The following is a 19464-nucleotide window of genomic DNA, read 5'->3' as shown; positions in this document are numbered from 1 at the left end:
CTCAAAAGATTTGGGAGTTTTAGAAGTTCAGATAATGGTCCAATCTTACCAAGGGCCAGTGAGCTCCTCTTCCTACTGTCTCCTAACAGGGCCATGGGACTCTCCTTCCCATTCCTATCTAGGTCCATGGGACTATCTCCCTTCTCCTCCTGTCCAGACACTGGGGGGTTAAGAGGAATTTGTGTTGGGTCCCTGTGCCTTCACCTCTCATTTCTGGCTTGCAATGCAGTCTAGATCATATCAAGCCAAAAGTTCATGTGAATGGTGTGCAGAAGAGCAGGGCTCAGCAGAGACCACAGCTGTACTGTACGGAACTGTACACGTTTAAGGTACGGGCAGGGGGATGTGTGGCAGGACAGTCCACTGACTTCAGAGAGCTTTGGATCAGGGCCCTCCTGAGAAGCCAGAGGCCAGCTGGTCAGCCATAGGAAGCTGTGGGGATGGTGAAGAGAAGAGTCTGAGGGCTGATTGAAATGGGGTCATCTTAAACAACCCGATCTCCAACCTGTAAAAACACCTGTGGACTTAGTTCAGTTTGGCGAAAGGTCTGAGGTTTGTCCAAGCCCCGCATCCCAGTTAGTTTTGTGGTCTCAAGTTAGGGGCCTGCTCAGATTGCTAAAATACAGTACTGTAGTTATATAAACACTGCTCACCACTGCCTTGTTTGAATGTTTTTTTTTCCCTTGGGAGTGCAACTCCATTGAAATCAATGGAGTTATGCTTGTATAGAACTAGGGTTAGGCTGTGATGAATCAGCCCCACTGTAACTAACCAAAAGCTTATGTCGTTAAAAAAATTATATTAAGTGGAATAATAAATATCTGCCTTGCTGCAGTGCAATAGTAATTCTTAGCAGCCCTAAACAAATATCTTAGCTAGGGAATTTGTTCCCGCCCTGTTAATCAGCAAACAAAGAATGGTGGTGGGTGTGCCCCTGCAACGATACACAGGAACCAGCTGATAAGAACTATGGTATAGCGAAGCGCCACTTATGGGTGAACCAGAGTGAAAGTTCTGAGGAGTTTCAATGCATTTCAATGTACCAGCTGGAGTTCTGCAAATAGTGAAATAGTTCTGGGAAAAAACATGACTCCATTTTAAGAAAGCTCCCTTCTACTTAATGGAAAAATCTGGGGTAAAGTCTGACTTTGTTGCTAGGTGATCTTTTGCAAAGAGAGTTTGCAAAATGATGCTTTTACATTAGAAGAGTAAACAGCATCTTAAAAAAAAAAAGAAAAAAGGAGTGGGGGGGCGGTATAGCAAGCCATTGTGCCGTAGAGCCTGCTAGAGAAAATATATGAGAAACTTACATATATGAAATATAAACAATTTTCTTTTCTATTATGAGGGAAGGATGGGTCATGAAAACTGGCCTTCTTACATATAGGCCCCACCTGTAGTGTTTTAATTGCTACTAATTCATGCTTAATGAAAACCCATAACACACAGTAGAGATGGGCAAAATCAGGGGCAGTTTTGCTTTTGCAAAAACTTCTTGCTTGCCTTTTCATTTAGCGGTTACAGAAGCCCAGGCAGGGGGTGGTTTGGAGCTGAGCACAGTTGCCAACTTTCATGCGGTAAATAAGCACCCGAACTTTCACAATAAGTCAAAAACCAAGCTAATCCCATTTCAAAACAAGCCAATCCCTAAGAACCCCAACACTCTATCTGACTTGACCCACCTGGCTTGCAGTCTGGGACTGGGTGGGCCCGCTGTGCGTCCCTGACTCTCTCCCCTGCTTGCCCCCCCCTTACCCCTGCTTGCCAGGAGCTGATCAAAAAAGAGAAGCAACAAGCTACAAGCCAAACAAGCTACAAGCCAAAAACTAGCCAACAAGCAACTCACAAGCCAATTAAGCCAAAAACAAGCCCAATTTCTGCGTTTTTTCCCGCAGGTGTGGCATGTCTGGATCTGAGTCCCTTTTTTTTTTTTTTCTTTCAAATTTACATCCAGATATGGGAACTGGAAGACGGATACAGGTAAAGTGGCCCAGTACTCAGAATTATGGTAGGTGCGTCATGTTGCATATAGCTTGTACAAGGTCCCTGCCTGGAAGAAACCTGACTCATGACTAGAGCTGGCAAAAAATGTTCAGTATATAGTAAATTCACCAAAAAATACCGTTTTGGGGGCCACTGAAACTATTTGTGAATTTGGATCAAATTCTATGAATAGTTTCAGCTAAATAAAAATGAGGAAGATGTTTCTGAAGAAGTCAAAACAGTGAAATTTTTTTAAATGAACCATTTCAACATTTTGTTTCAAAATGAACAGTTTCATTTTGAAAATGTTGTTTTGTTCAACCTGAACAAAATTTATTTGGTTGGTCATTTTGGCAAGGAAAAAAACACCAGGTTTGGTTCAGAATGAACCTCTTCTTTTGTTTTGTTTAGGATTTTCAGTTCGGCGACTAACCCAGAAAATCAGTTATTTGCTTAGTTCTATTCAGTCAAGGTAGTGGGCCAAGGGCAGCAATAAGATGTCACAGTCACTCACCTATCGGGGGTGTGTAGCATGATGGAACAGTTGGCACTAATTTGCACTGTTGTTGACAGGCTCACTAGAGAGCATACAAAATGAATGGGCTTGGCCATATCCAAGTCCTTCTAAGGGCTGAGTTACGTTGGTAGGGATGGAAGCTTCTCTTGCCACTGCAAATGCATTACCTGAATCAGGTACTCTTTGCAGTATTTAAATTCACAAAAAACACGATCCTGAAACGGTACAGCTTTAATATATTACAGAGAGGCCCAGTTTCTATATATTTAAAATACATTTTAGGCCTAACTTTTTTTTTTTTAAACCAGGTCTCCTTTTTGACAATCATTTTGGGTCCACAAATAATTTTTAGGACAAATGAAGACACATGGACACTTAACTACCTGTGTAGCTATAGGTGAGGTAATCAAATGTCTACATTCCCTCATTTGCACTCCCAATGAGTTGTATTAGCAGTTGGTTGAAGGTGTAAAAAGAGAGTCTGAGGCTCTCACCTCCCACCGACGAAGCGCTGTCCACACAGGTGCTTTTCGTCGTTAAAACTTCTGTTTTTCGGGGGGTTGTTTTTTCATATGCCTGAGCAACAAAAGTTTTAACGATGAAAGTGCCAGTGTAGACAAAGTTGAGGCCCTTTGAAGACCAGGCCTGTAATTAAAGAGGGATCTGGTAGTGACATCTATGTTTAGGTTGCCTTACATTTCCATTATAAAAGATTCCTTCAACCTTTGTTTTGACAAACTATGACACCTCCATTGTTTGATGGCAGACTTTGAAATTTGGCAGGGGTAAAGCCCTTGAGCTATCACCCTATTGTCGTATGGAATTCAGTTCAGATTTTGCTCAGTTATAAACTATTGAAAATCACCATTTCTCTTCTGTCACTGGCATTCCATGGGGAAACTGTGGCAACAGAGCAAAATAATAATTGAGCATGAACATTCTAAGGTCCGGCCCATGTCCTTGCCACTGCTGCAGCAGGCACTGTACTAAGAACATTTGTGATTTGCCAGGCATAGGCATATACATTACAACACAATCTTTAATTACGTGGTCACATACTGTTTTTGCTACTGGACCGCTTACTCATTCAGAGCATCATCCTGCTCTCATTGAAGTCAATAATGAAACTCCCATTGACTTCAGTGGAGCAGGATCAACCCCTCAAAGCACAGGATGGGTAAACACAAGAAAGAATTAAGGTTATCTGGGGAGGATAAATTTGGCATTACTGTGTTCTAAGTGCTTGACCTCACAGCTTAAACAACCACCATTTAACATGCAAGTGGGGAGCGGTATGCAAAATATATATATTTGACACCATTCACAATATATTTGATCAGCTATGTGAAGTACATTCTTTTCTTTTACTTTGAAATAAAGGTATTTGATTATTTATACTTGGTAATGATAAAGAATTCTTGGACCATTTATCTTGGACGTCTGTAACCTAGATTTAATATTGAACATGTATTTTAAATTCCTTGCAGACACTGTCTGTGGTTTTTGCAATGTACTGCCAACTCCCCTTTAGAAATGATCAGCGGTTTGATTTGTAAAAGAGGCTGTGTATGTATGAGTAAATGAGTTAAAATGCATGTACTGCGCAACATCTTCAAATCACAAGATGTGTTCATCATCTTTCACGAGTTTAGATCATAATCACGGGCCCTTTATTTACGTTTCCATGATGATTCTGAAAATGCTTTCCCCCCTTTCTAATCAGAGCATTTGTAGATCTGAATGTTGAGTTTTTTCTTTCCCACGAGTAAACTTGGTTGTGTTATTATAAAGATATTAGCGTGACAATCTATGGAGCTGTCTCCTTCCAGGACAAAGATTCAGCAGCAGAAGTCATATCAGGCGTTTGCTCTAGACCCTCTAGTTCTAGCATTTAATTAGCATGTATTTTTTAAAATGCATCTAAGAAATAGCACCCCACATCATAGCAAATGCTGCAGTTACACTTTGACTTCTGCTTTACAAGTCCCCAAATTTTGAGTGTGTGGTGGCGTGGTCCACACAGGGACTTGTATTGTTGACTCACTTTCAGTTTGTGATCCACTTTAACCCCCATATTCTTTTCAGTGGTACTCCCACCTAGCCAGTTATTCTTTTCTAAGTGTAGTACTTTACTTTTGTCTTTACTGAATTTTTATCTGGTTGATTTCAGACCAATTCTCTAATTGTCAAGGTCATTTTGAATTCTAATCCTGTTCTACAAAGTGCTTGCAACTCCTCCCAGTTTGGTGTCATCTGCAAATTTTATAAGCATATTCTCGACTCCATTTTCCAAGTCATTAATGAAAATACTGATGAAAACACTTTCTTCCCTTTTCATCTCCCAGTTAGTTTCTCAACTTTAAATGCACAAGTCTGAATGAAGCAAATATTCTCTCTGTATCTGCGAGCTAAACTGAAACCAAAAGTAATTAAGGCAAAAGCTTTCTGTGGAACAGAAACTGAGAGTACTTGACTTTTGGGGAAGAAAATTTAACGACTTGCATTCACTCCATTGTAAAGACTGGAAATAATACAGATACTTATTTAATGCGGTACATGACATTGTGAGAGATTTATAAAGCTTGAACTGACCTCAGCAGTTAGATGTTCTGTCCCTGCCCAATTCTGTAAAAAAATAAAAAAGCCCTTTTAACTCATTAAAATTTCAGGAGGGCTCATTGATCCAGCATTAGTAACTGAGCGCCATTTACAAAACAACTATTAAACAATTAAAATAGTGTATTTTCTCAAAGTAGGGGACATTTATTTCTCCCCACAGTAGTGAGACTTCCCCCGAGGCATAGGCAAATACCACTTAGCTACCAGGAGACCAATTTCTGAGAGCAATACTGGTCTTATTGGCAATATTACTCAAAGCGAGACAACAAAGGCAAATCTGATAACACAACTTCAACATAATGAGATTCAGTGTCTGATAGATTCCTGGTGGAGGTGAATTTCACAGCCACTGAGAGCTCCCTTGTCCTGGTTCCCATGAGTTCTGCCCTAGGGATAGACGGCAGGCCTGTGGCAACTGTCATGAAAGGAGGTAGGTTTGGGAAGCAGTGGGGGTATTTCTAATTGGATTAGTATTGGAGACACTTAATGGAGTCTGGATGTGTGGAAGCAGGGTCCTATTTCCCTAATCTTAGCCAGGTAGCTGTGTATGAGTGGGATACAGATGAAGCTGTATTTCCCCTCAAAAATCAGCCATTGGCATGGAAAAATGGCCCCACCTTTTTGCACTTGTATGCATTGTTCATTTGTTCAGAGGCTTGGATATGCAATGGGGATTATTGAAACAAGTCTTGGCAGCCACTGTTGTATTCTTTATCCTCAAGAGTAAGTAACAAAATAGTAACACGCTTCACAGCTGGTGTGTTCACATGCACACACAAACACACACACACTCCAGCTGTCCATTACACCCACAACTCCCTTGACCCCACAAGTTCACAGATGAAAACTTCCTCCTATGCTGATACAGATGGCTGGGGAATCTGCAGTGTGGCGTTGTACTTTCATCTCCATTTTCATTTGAAAAAAGAGGCCAAGTATGGGACATCAGATTCCCTTTCCTCTCTTCTTCCCCCCTCCCCTTCCCACCTCCCACAAAGGATATTCAAACACTAATGAGAACGTAGTGATCCCGTATTCAAAGCCAGCATTGTCAGTAGGAGGGGGAAGGGCAGCTTCAGAAAAATGTTCAGATGTGTATCTTCATCTTTAAAGGTTAGAATTTACATTGTTCTCAGAAGGTTCCACTGCTGACTCTGGAATGCAGAATTGGTGATGCCTATTAGCTAGATGCTGTAATTTCATGTTCATGGTGTAACCCAAGACTAGATTAACCCTCTGTTTTCTTTCTTCTGCCCTCAGTAGTCTTTATTTCAGAGGGTTGTGGAGGTATTATTGGAATGCTGAGAAGGTTTTAGAGTCCGTGTTTACTACTTTGGCTCTGCATATGCTAATGGTTATATACATATAATGACAGGTTTCAGAGTAACAGCCGTGTTAGTCTGTATTCGCAAAAAGAAAAGGAGAACTTGTGGCACCTTAGAGACTAACCAATTTATTTGAGCATGAGCTTTCGTGAGCTACAGCTCACTTCATCAGATGCATATAATGGTTTTCCTTTTTTTGGTTTTGGGTGTGGGAGGAACAATCACATTTTTAAAAAGTTGGGGGAATCTGCAGGATGGGAAGCCAGGAGTGACATTGTGTAATTCCTGCAGACCCAGTGAGGCACCAGAAAGATTTCGAAAACTTGGAGGAAACATGCCTGCCTCATCTGCTCCCCCATGGTAGTTATATGTCTTATTGCTCTCCTTTTCCTTCCCCCCAAAGTAAATAGTGAACTGAAAATGTACCATGTTTTCCTACTTCTGTGTCAAGTCCTGTGAAATTGTCAAAAGCCCGTGTTGTGTTTTTCTCCCAGTGAACAGTTATGGGGAGGATGAAGAGCTAACCACATCTTCAGATAGCGACGACGAGGTGATTAAACAGTTTGCGATCTCTGTGTCACGCTCGCAGAGTTTTCGATCGGGGGTGTCTGAAAAGGCAACACAAGCAGGTTCAGAACGTAAACCTAAATTCAACCGCTTGCTGTCCAGCCATGAGGAGTACAGTACCGAGGCATCTGAATGCGAAGGTATTGTGTGTCTCAAATGAGTATTAAAACATTTGCTTTGAATCCACAGCCACCTAACATGGAGAGAGTCCTTTTATTTTGGGGAAGGAGCAGCCTTGGTTCTGATCGCTCAGGCTAAAATCCATCTGGAGTTTATTCCTAAAGTACTGACTTAGAGCTGGATCCAAAGCCTACTGAAGTCAATGGGAATCTTTCCATTAACTTTGCATGGGTTTTAGATTAGGTTCCTTAATCATTAGGCAAAATTCCCATGCATTTCAATGGGAGTTTTATCTGAGTAAGGACTGTAGGACTCTGCCCGATGAAATCTGTTGAACTGCATTTCTTATCAATATGGTGTGTTTTAGCAAGCCTTTGAATAGAAATTGCATGTTTCTTTTATAGCAGCTTTGCAAATACCAGGTAAATAGCAAATGAATTATGTTACATCATTCACCAGTGCATACGCTACATAGCAGGCAACGACAGAAGGTAAAAATTTATAGTATCAAAGGGAACAATTTTTTGACCAATCTTTGTTTATTATTGCAAGTGGCTTTTGTATATTCCAAACAAACATGCATGGTTTTCAAACATTTACCCAAGTGCAAAATTGGTCGGTACAATGGCATTCTATAATACAGGACATGTCTGGGAGAACCTTTCATGGGGAAGCTTCAGGAAACTGCCTGTGTGGTTTTAGTTACACAAAACAGTTGTGATTCTGAAATATTTAGTTACCTGTTAATTATTGTGCTCATTTTGATTTAGGCCCCTCTGTAGAACTGCTGTTAGATCATAATGTGGACTACAGTTACTTCCTTTGTTGTCTTTATAAACCGAAATCATTAGGATTAGTACTACTTTAATATTTATTGTGTTTAAAAAAAATCAACTGTTAGGGCCCAGTCCCGCTTTCAGTCAAGTCACTGGGAGTTCTGCTGTCTACTTTAATGGAAGCAGATCAGACCCTTTATTCCAAATAACACCCCCTTATTTATGTTTTAGATATTCTCAGATCCTCAGTCAAGTGTACTGCTATCCTGACTGCATGATGGAGGATTCCCTCAGCCTGGGGAATCCATGGCTGGGGTAGAGTCACCATTGCAGGTATATGCCACCCAACCCCCTAACTCCTGATGGGGAAGGGGGTGTGGCCATAGTCTCTACATTCTTGTATTTCCCAGTTGGTGAAATGGCCTCTTGAGGCCAAAGGAATGTAGGTGTAAATTAGAGAAGCCCCGAGGCTGCTATTGCTTATTCCAGTCTCCAGGTTGGCCCCTGGCTGGCCCAAGGATCAGAGGAGTGTAGAGATGGTGGAAAGTCACCTTTGTCCCTCTCTCTCTTGAACTGTGCAGAATATATCGCACCCAGCTTCCCTGGATCAGATCCTCAGAAGCCTTCCAGTGAGTTATGCTTTGTTCCTGATCACGAATATTAACACAATCTGGTGAGGAACTGCACAATCTTCTGCTGGGACATTCAGTAACCCAGGAAAGTGCCTTTTGTTAAATACTCTGTTGCCTTCAATCCTTTTGCCCCTCTTCTCTCTCTCTCATCTCCTCCTTTGATGCTGCATGATGGAGATAGTTATATGAGGTTTATCTTTCCCGTCTCTCTAGCTACAGTTTACCCAAGTCCTGATCCTCCAGTCCAGCCATGCAGCAAAAGTAGCTGCTGGCTAACTGTTTGCAGTGGTCCCAAAAATGCTGGTGCATGGTGTATTCGGGCCACGCTCGCTTCTTCCTGGTATGCCTCCTCCCTTGTGGGCTATAAAGAGTGTGCTGTAACTTACAAGACAGGGGAGTGGCCAGCTAGCCACAAAGCAGCAGCCTCCTAAGAGTTTAGCATCTGGCTCTCATTCGCAAGGCGCTGGATCCTCTGCAGTGTGTTAAGCGTCAGGAGCCTCAGCAGGCAGCAGCACTGGTTCCTCTCTGGCACATTTCCTGGGCACTGACTCAGTCAGTGCCCCCTTCTCAGCTCACTTGCCGTAGGCCCCAGGACCAGCGCTGACCACCCCAAAGGTGCGAAGCTTCTGGTTTTCAGTTTTACTCTTTCAGGGGCACACAGCAATTGTGGAGCTATCAACACACGTGCTCAAACACTTTGCCCAGTCTAACACTTTTATGCTCTTTTACACTTAATCATGAAGTCACTGGAGGGGACAGATCATTCAAAACAATAAACATCGGAAACTGCAGTGCCCCTCACTTTTCCTTGTGAGTCCTGGGGGAACTATCTGGGTCCAAGCAGACAGTGTGTCCCCTGTCTCGTGCAGGCTGTTACATGGTAAGTGGTCTCTCCCTTATGGACTGAAGAAAACGGGCTCGGAGCAGATCAGCCTCTGCCCTTTTAAAACTTTCAGCCCCTCCCCCGCTCCCATGTCAGGTGACCTCCTTGCCGGCTTCACCATATGAGCACAAATCTGTTCCATGACTTTGTTGCAAAGGTGACTTCCTCCTTGCTAAACCAGTTCTTCTGGGCGGGGACCAGTCCTGTGTCTAGAGTGAGCAGATGTCCAACAGTTGGGAACGTAGGAGTCAATTACCTTCTACTGTCCTTCATTTGCTGCCAGTCTTGGGAATTTTCAACTCGGTGTGGTGGCAAACAGACCACAGAGACGACAAAAGGCTGCACATTCAGAATGGAGTTTGTAGACTGACACAGACATGCAGGGTTCATAATCTCACACACAATTCACAAATTGTATAGCTATATTCCCAATTCATCACAGTTTCAAATGCTGGAGCATCCATCATTAAACTGGAGGGCTTATTCCATGTCCTTTTATATCTTGTTGGTAAGAAGGTTTCCCTGATATTCAGCGGAAAGTTTCTGCTGATTTAAGTTCATCCGTGTATTACCCTAAAAAATAAATAGATTTTAAGGCCAGAAGGGACAATTGTGATCATCTAGTCTGTCATCTTACATGATACAGGTCTGAGAATTTCATCCAGTGATGACTCCATCCAGCCCAACAACTTGTGATCACATTACAGCATGTCATTAGGAAAGATATCCAGTCCTAAAGATGCCAAGCGATGGAGAATTTTCCCACATCCCTTGATAATCTGTTCCATTGTCTGATGATCCCCAATCTTTTTCTTACCCATTAGTTGTGTTGTGATGAGAGTAGTAGACTTTTGTGGTTATAATGGCCAGGACCAGGCTCCTGTTTGCTTTTTTTGAGAACTGGAACCTCAGTACTTCCTTTCTCGATCCCTTCAATACCTCTTCAGTTGTCCATGATTTAAATTTTTTTTTTTTTTTTTTTTTGCAGAAATAGTTGTTCATAGTACAGTGAGTTCATTCTTCATAAGTTCTCCTCTGATCTGGCACAGATGTTTGCTAAACTTCTTACAGTGTCAAAGTACACCCTCACATATACACACGCAGTTATCACTGACAGGACTACCATAAATTTAAAGAAATAACAAGACCGTTCCCTAAAATAGTCAATGGTGAATCGCACTTTTCTTTTCTTTCCCTTGAAACTTGCCTTGTATACCACATTTGCTTTCATAACACTTAGAGAAAGTTCTTTGTTATATTATATATTTCAAGGCTTTCAAAATTCCTCTATTATTGATCTAGATATTATCCTGGCAGGAGTCCAAAACCACAAGACAATTGCCTGGGGATAATTTATTACTACAGTTATGTTTTATCTGAAAGTCTGCTGCGTGGCGTATGCTTTGATGGATGACCCCCTGTTTAAAGTGTGTCTAAGACACTGATTTGCTAATTAAACACCTTAAGGAGAATCCATATTTGTACAGTCTCAGTAAATTTGTATACAGACATTTCTTTTATTTCTTGCTTGTTCTGCCTTCTTGCTTTTGCTTTTATTTTCTGTTTCTATATTTGCAGAAGAAATTGAGTAAAAATATGATAGTAAAAATCATGTTGCTTTCCACACGAATGGTGCAGTTCTTGGAAGGAACTAGAAAACAAATCCCTAAGATTAAAAAAAAAGGGGGGGGGGCCTGTGGCTTACTGGTTATGTAAATACAGTGAACTCCGTTCTGAGTTTGTGACTTTTACCAGCATTTCAGTGGTGTAACTAATTTTACTCCGAGGAAGGAAAATGAGTTATACCACTGTAACGCTTATTTATGTCTGGAACAAAGCCTGCCTTCGGTTTCACGAGTATAAAATCAGAAGATACCTGGTTTTCTGATTAAGCCACAAATGATTCTGATTAAACTATAAATGGAATCTGCCTAAACGCAGAGAGAATTTTACTCCGGGTTCCGCGCTGTACCCTGCAGAACTCTCGCAGTTGCCAGTGCAGATTCTGGGTGAGGAGAGGAACAAGTGCTGTACATAAAGAGTAGAGATCTTCACTTTGGAGATAAGAAATTCACAGTTCGGACAAAGGAAGATAATTTTACCCTCAATGATTAACCACCTTCTTCGAGGAGTATCCCTATGGGTGCTCCACCTCAGGTGTGCATGTGCCTCTCGAGCCTGTGATCGAAGATTTCTAGCTAGGAGTGCCCGTTCGGCCTGCACATGAGCCTTATGCCACCTGTCCTGAAGGACGACCCAACACTCTCACAGATCTTGGGAGACAGGCCAGTCCTTGCCTACAGACAGCCCCGCAACCTGAAGCAAATACTCACCAGCAACCACATACCACACAACAGAACCACTAACCCAGGAACTTATCCTTGCAACAAAGCCCGCTGCCAACTGTGCCCACATATCTATTCAGGGGACACCATCACAGGGCCTAATCACATCAGCCACACGATCAGAGGCTCGTTCACCTGCACATCCACCAATGTGATTTATGCCATCATGTGCCAGCAATGCCCCTCTGCCATGTACATTGGTCAAACTGGACAGTCTCTACGTAAAAGAATAAATGGACACAAATCAGATGTCAAGAATTATAACATTCATAAACCAGTCGGAGAACACTTCAATCTCTCTGGTCACGCGATTACAGACATGAAAGTTGCGATATTACAACAAAAAACTTCAAATCCAGACTCCAGCGAGAAACTGTTGAAATGGAATTCATTTGCAAATTGGATACAATTAACTTAGGCTTGAATAGAGACTGGGAGTGGCTAAGTCATTATGCAAGGTAACCTATTTCCCCTTGTTTTTTCCTACACCTCCCTCCCCCCTGACGTTCTTGTTAAACTCTGGATTTGTGCTGGAAATGGCCCACCTTGATTATCATACACATTGTAAAGAGAGTGATCACTTTAGATAAGCTATTACCAGCAGGAGAGTGGAGTGGAGGGAGGTATTTTTTTCATGCTTTGTGTGTATAAAAAGATCTTCTACACTTTCCACAGTATGCATCCGATGAAGTGAGCTGTAGCTCACGAAAGCTTATCCTCAAATAAATTGGTTAGTCTCTAAGGTGCCACAAGTACTCCTTTTCTTTTTGCGAATACAGACTAACACGGCTGTTACTCTGAAACCTGAAATTATGCCACCTTGTGGCAGATACCGAGGCGATATAGGGGTGCACGGGCAAATCACCCTCAGATCTTTCTCTACCACCTTGGCCTGAGACAGAAACCTAGCATGTCCACCTACAGCATACTCAGCCCTCTGTTTTTTCTTGCAGTTAGGTAGTTTATGGTTGTAAATTTGTGTTTAGTGATTAGTATAGTTAGTTTTAGGTGAGAGGATTGTTTTCCCTCTCTTTCCTCTGGGAGACTTGTCTTCTCTGGATGGGGAATGCCTGGATCACCAGGCTCCAAACACTGCCTCTCTTGCCCAAAGGCTATATCGGTAAGCGACGGGCACTCCAAGTGTGTCTGTTGCCTAGGGGAGTTTTCCTTCTGTTTGGCCCTCAAGTCAAGGATGAGGAAGAACAGGAGATAAAGCTCAGACTGTTAGCCGTGGAATGTTAGTCTGCAACCTCCCTCTGGGCCAGCTCAGGAGACTTCCCCTCCCCCCAATACATCTGTCTTCAGACAGATCCATCACGCCGGGTCAACCTTGAGGCATGCTTCCCCTAAGAAAGGGAAGTCTTTGCAGACTGCTGGGAAGACTCCCAGAAAGGGGAGTGCATGGACTCTTACTCTAAGGAGACAGCTGCAGAAAAGACCAGGTCCCTGTTGGGGTCCTCAGTCTCCGTGGGTACCGTTGGAGCCAAGGACTCTTCCTCCAGTACTAGCAGGCCTGTGAAGTCCTGGAGTTCCAAGTACAAGAAGATGGAGCATCAAAACCCTCCACCAGTCAGGAGGGTGAGGACAGGGTACCATCGAGTTCACCCCTGTCATCAACAGCGAAGCATTTCACTCAGCCATTGGTTCCATCATGCGCCTTAATCCAGCCACCAGTACTGATGCAAGCAGCTCAGCCAGAGCAAGTAGTACCATCTGTACCAAGCAAGCAATGGTGCCTGACATCTACAATGCCTGCAGAATGCCAGATTAATCTCTACAGCAGCAGTTATGCTCAGGGCATCATGGCCCCAAGTTGTGGGGTTTCCAAGAGAGGTTCAGAACACAGTAGAGGACCTCCCTTTGTTGGTCATAAGCTTTTTCTCAGAGACCACGAACAACTCCACACACATTGAAGGACTCCAGAGTTACCCTATGTTACTTGGGCATTTACACACCAATGAGCAAGACAAGTTTTAGTAGGTCACAGACTGCCAAGAGGTCACGCCCTACTCAGTTGTCCAGGTACCATAGACTCTCAGAACCGCCAGAAAGAAACACAGTTTTCAGAGGAAGTGAAATGCCCAACCGCCCTCCATGACCATCCAGGCATCATTTAAGCAGCAGTTTCGATAGGTTGGTCGAGGGTTCAAATCCTCCCACTCCTTTTCAGGACCCCTCTTGTGAGCTTCTACTGAGGCAAGAGATGGACTCTCTCCTCTGTCTAGGAGCAGTGGAATTGGTCCATTCGTCTCATGGGCTGGGATTTCTACTCAAAATATTTCCTGGTGCCAAAGAGGGACGGAGGTCAGAGGCTGATCTTGGATCTAAGACTGTTTGAACAAGTTCATAAAACCTTAAAAGTTCAGGATGGTGACTCTGGCAACTATAATTCCTTTAATGGAGGACATATATTGGTTTTCATCCCTCGACCTACGAGAGACCTACTTCCATATAATTATACACCCATTTCACAGGAAATACCTATGAATCACCATAGGCCAAGATCTGATCCAGCACCGAATGCTTCCCTTTAGCCTATCCTCAGCCCTAGGGATGTTTTCGAAGGTCCTAGCAGTAGTGGCAGCTTATCTTTGGCAGAAAGTGATCCTAGTCTTCCTGTACCTCCAGGGCTGCTCCTTCAAGGCAGTGCTATCTTCCACCCAGATGGCCCTTGCTCTGTTCCAGGAGTTGGGCCTGCAGCTGAAAGTAAAGAAATTCATTCAGGTACTGGTACAAAGGATAGTTTATAGGGGCATACTGGGACTTACTGACAACCAGAGCATAACACCCTTCAGACAGATTTGTGACCTTTTCAGGCCTGGTAGAGACAATTCAGCGAAGCCCTTAGACCAGTGGTTCTCAACCTTTTTGGGCTCAGGACTCATCTGTAAATGTTTATGGCCTATCGTGACCCAGTAAATAGTCTTAAGAGTAGCAGCTGTGTTAGTCTGTATCCGCAAAAAGAAAAGGAGTACTTGTGGCACCTTAGTGACTAACAAATTTATCCGAGCATAAGTTTTCGTTAGCTACAGCTTACTTCATCGGATGGATGCAGTGGAAAATACAGTGGGGAGATTTTATATACACAGAGAACATGAAACAATGGGTGTTACCGTACACACTGTAACAAGAGTGATCAGGTGAGGTGAGCTATTACCAGCAGGAGAGGAAAAAAACCCTTTTGTAGTGATAATCAAAATGGGCCATTTCCAGCAGTTGACAAGAACGTCTGCGGAACAGTAGGGGGGGAAATAACATGGGGAAATAGTTTTACTTTGTGTAATGACACATCCACTCCCAGTCTCTATTCAAGCCTAAATTAATGGTGTCCAGTTTGCAAATTAATTCCAATTCAGCAGTCTCTCATTGGAGTCTGTTTCTGAAGTTTTTTGTTGAAGAATTGCCACTTCTAGGTCTGTAATCGAGTGACCAGAGAGACTGAAGTGTTCTCCAACTGGTTTTCGAATGTTATCATTCTTGATGTCTGATTTGTGTTCATTTATTCTTTTACGTAAATAGTCTGGGGGTGGAACCCCTGGGGTGATTTCAGTCAGATCCTGGTGCCTAAAGGAGTGGGGGGGCTGGGCCCTGCCTGGCACTCACCCCACAGAGGCAGCTCCTCTGCTGTGGGGCTGGCTGGGCTTGGCTCTCTGCTCTGGACTTTGCAACCTCCGGGGTTGCAGCACCACTCGGGTTTGGCACTGCTCCACTGACTGGACCTGAATTGTGACCTGACTCATGGGGTTGCAGTGCCACTCACGTGGTCATGACGGCTGGGCTAACCCTGAATGGCACTGGGACCCCAGCGGCTGCAGTGCCTGGAGTAGGGAGGCGAGCCCAGCCAGCCCCGTGGGACAGGTGCCACAGGAGCAGCCATGCGACCCTTTGGAACATTCTGCAACCCGATTTTGGGTCCCGACCCATGGGTTGAGAAACCCCGTCTTAGACCACACAATAAGGAACTGTCTTCAACTCTTGGGCCATATGATAGCTTGCACTTTTGTGACCAGTCACACAAGGCTTCACCTCCATTGCTTTAAGGGTTGGCTCAGAACAATCTACTCTCCAAGGAAGGACTCCTCAGACAGGCAGGTGACAGTCCCTTTGCAAGTAAAGAACTCCCTGGACTGGTGGAAGGAGCAACTCTATGTCTGTGTGGACATCCCTATCTGTTGCCCAACTCCATCTAACTGACTCATCCCTGTTCGGATGAGGAGCCCACTTCAGCACTCTCATGGTTCAGAACAGATGGACTTTGGCTGTACAGCAGGTGTTATTAAACAGTAGGAAAACACCAACCTGCATTGCTTACCTGCAGAAATCTAAGAGATTCATCTATTGGTGCAGTTGTTGCTACCTCCAGCCTGAAATGGTTCCCTTTTCCCTCATCCTATATTTCAGATCCAGCCGGTAGGTTTTTCTATCAGCTTGGTCAAAGTACACCTGGCTGCCATATCAGCCTTTCATCCCTTGGTCAAGGGATTCTCCATTTTTAGTCACCCGGTATTGTCTAGCTTTATTACGGACCTATGGAATCTCTTCCCTCACATTAGACACTCCACCCTATCTAGGGACCTTAACCTGATTCTAAACCGCCTTACGAGACCTCCATGCAAACCAAAGGCAACCTGCTGCGTACTTCATTTATCTCTGAAGATGGCATTCCAAGTTTCCATAACGTTGGCCTGTAGGGGCAGGGAGACTGGAACCCTTTACAATGTTCTTTACGTCCACATCCTTAGTTCCAAAGGTTACATCGGATTTTCATCTTACCCAGTCTATCCATCTTCCGGTAATATTTCCAAAACCTGATAGCTCTCAGCAGAAATCCTATTTCTACACCCTGGAAGTTAGAAAGGCCTTGGCCTTCTACCTGGATAGGAATAAGCAGTTTAGTAGATGACCTAGACTCTTCATCTGCTGCGCAGATAGCTCTAAGGGGGCTTCTATCTCTGCTCAAACACTTTTTGAAATGGATATCGAGTCGTCTCTCTGCCTCTTATGAGTCTGCTGGTTTTCAGCCCTCTCAGGGCATAGGAGCAAATTCAACCAGATCACAGGCAACATCTACTGTATTTTTGAAGACTGTTCCAGTATCTGAGATATGTAAAGCCACTACTTGGACTTCAGTATGTTTTTGAAGCACTACTGCCTGCTCCATGCCATCAGATCTGATGTGGTACTTGGCTCTGTAGCACCATCTTCAGTTCTGGACTCTGTTCTGAAGCTTCCTTCTCCTCCTGGGATGCTGCTCAGAAGTCAGCTGAAGTGGTATACCCATTGGGACACTACTCAAAGAAGAAAAGATTACTCACCTGGTGCAGTAATTGAAGTTCTTTGAGATGTGTCCCACTGGGGGCTCCACTACCCACCCTCCTTCCCCTCTGTTTCAGTTGTTCCCTCGGGGACACCTGGGTAGAGAAGGAACTGAGGGTGGTTTTCCCACATGCCTGTAAATAGCCTTTGTGTTTGCTGAGGCATAGGGCGCATATGCAGGCCAAATGGACACTGCTAGCTAGAAATCTCCAGCCAAGGGCATGAGAGGCACATGCACACCTGAAGTAGAGCACTTAAAGGGACACAAATGTCGACAAACTACAGTTACTGGTCAGCGTGAGTAACATTTCCATCTTCAATCATGTGGGATAGACCTGTGAGTCAGATGCATAAAAGCTGTCCTGGGGAGGCAGGAGAGTTGTAATGTGCATCTCCCTGCACCGATGAGCATCCCTGTGTCCCAGGGAGGGTTTGACCCAAGCTCAGACTGGTAGAGTTAACATTACCACCTTCCTCAGAGTTTCCATTTGGTTGGAGAGCAGCTTTAACCAAAGCTCTTCAGATGAGAGATGCAGTGTGAGGGGAGGCATTCTGTCAACCACCCCAAGCCATGCCCCCGTCCCTGTCCTCCTATTGGGCTGTGCTGGCCGATGTGTTGCTTCCCACCACCTGAGAAGAGGAAATTGTGTTGGTTTCCCTCCACCACACCCTTCTCTCAGGATCAGCCCGTGCATTATACTTTTCCATTTCATGCCTGATCTGTCTCTTGACTGGTGATGCCTTCATACTGTAGGCGTCCTGAGCACCGTGTTCCCAAACGTCCCTGTGATCATCCTGTGTGACCGATGTCTTTCTTTGTGTCAGGCAGGTTGATTCCCTGCTCAGGATGCAGAGGGAGAGGAGCCGTTTTTATTCCTTGCAATGCTGATTTATGCGGGTTGTGTGATTTTTGTGGGTTCAATGCCGGGGATCTCACAGTCTCATAAGCAGAGCTGTTCCTGCCAGGCTCCTACTGTAGTGGGGGGGGGGGAGAAAAGGATAAATTAGGGGAGAAAAAAGAATGTTATTTTAATCACTCTGAAATGATGTTTCTTGCTGAATATTGTTAGAACTGGATGGGCTAAGCCAACTGAGTTTCCAAGACAACCTATCCTATCATGAAGATGACCACATATCTGTTGATTCAAGAACTACCTCTGAGAGTAGGGGTACCATGCAAGCCAAAGGCTCTGGAATGGAGGCTAGCATTGCCCATAGCCTTAGCCAACAAACCACAGAAGGGAGCTTGCAAATGGAGACGGCGTTCAGCAACCAGGGATTTGAAGGAAATGACGCAACTGACAGCTCATCAGCTTGGAGCCCTGAGGTATGGTGAATTATTCTGTATTACACACCGTGTTTCTGTTCCCTGAAGATGTCTGGAATTCTTATCCGAAATGTTAGGGAAGAAATGAAGTGAAAAATCAATAGGCACAACCCAGGATAGTAATCCCTAAGTGCATGCATGCACATACCTTGGTGTATGTTTTCCCTTTTCCTGATACTTTGCCTGCTGGAATTTTGAATAGACTTCACTAGTATTCCTTCAGAGAGGCTGTTTTATTGTCTGATTTCACACACTAATCATATCACAACCATTTCCCGCATGACAGAAGTTACTATGAATTAGCTAACAATGTTTTATCATGCTTTGAAGGAGGTAAGTGGATTTGTTACTGCTTGTGTATGTGGTGTGTGTCTGTAGGGATACAGTGTATGATTACTGGGTCAGATCCTTAGTTCCCCTTCTGGCTGCTTTCCATTGCTCAGGCAGCATGAAGCATCTGGAAAGCTGCCTTAAAGGGACGGCTGGGGGCTTCCCTAGCTTAGCTAGCTGTTTGTCACACTGCTCTCCATACACACAGAGCACATTTCTACAGCAGGCAGGGGCATGGCTGGGGAGGTTTACAGCCCCCTTTTCCTCTCCTGCATCCAGCATATGTCACCAGGCAGGTCTTGGCCAGACCTAAGGATTTGGCCCTTATTTCAAAGCTAATACCCAATGGCAAATATTCCAGATTCTAAGACAGCCCTTTTTGGGTTAGTTCACTACTTACCCTTCTCCTCTTTCTATATGATTAAATATGGGTTGTTCCTTTATTATAAAAAAAATTAATAATCAGGGGATTATTATTGAGCATCTGATTAATTTCTGCAAGAGTATCGAATAGCCTCCAATATTAAAAAAAAAAATAAAAAAGCACAAAAAGGCACATCTCTGAATCAAAAAGGATCATCCCTTAGCTGCACAAGTTAATCTTTTTGCCCCAGGAAAAACAGGGCTTGGCAGAAAATATTCCCTTCCTGTGAGCAAGTTGCTTCCACCCAATTGAAGAGAGTGAAAGCAGCTTCTCAGTGTATGGGCTTTTGACCTGTTCAAA

The 19464-nt window shown here is 43.8% G+C and overlaps 1 protein-coding gene across 1 annotated transcript in view; it reads left to right on the top strand.

Annotated features, from left to right (window-relative positions):
• SYT16 (synaptotagmin 16) overlaps positions 1 to 19464 on the top strand; it is a 49481-nt gene that overhangs the window by 12797 nt on the left and 17220 nt on the right. The window contains exons 2-3 of the mRNA XM_077820579.1: positions 6939 to 7151; positions 18154 to 18410. Coding sequence (XP_077676705.1) covers positions 6939 to 7151; positions 18154 to 18410 — 470 coding nt within the window. The remainder of the gene's footprint in view (positions 1 to 6938; positions 7152 to 18153; positions 18411 to 19464) is intronic.

Source organism: Eretmochelys imbricata, chromosome 6 (assembly GCF_965152235.1).
Source record: "Eretmochelys imbricata isolate rEreImb1 chromosome 6, rEreImb1.hap1, whole genome shotgun sequence".
Classification (NCBI taxonomy): domain Eukaryota; kingdom Metazoa; phylum Chordata; order Testudines; family Cheloniidae; genus Eretmochelys; species Eretmochelys imbricata.
This window is presented reverse-complemented; position numbering and strand designations above follow the sequence as displayed.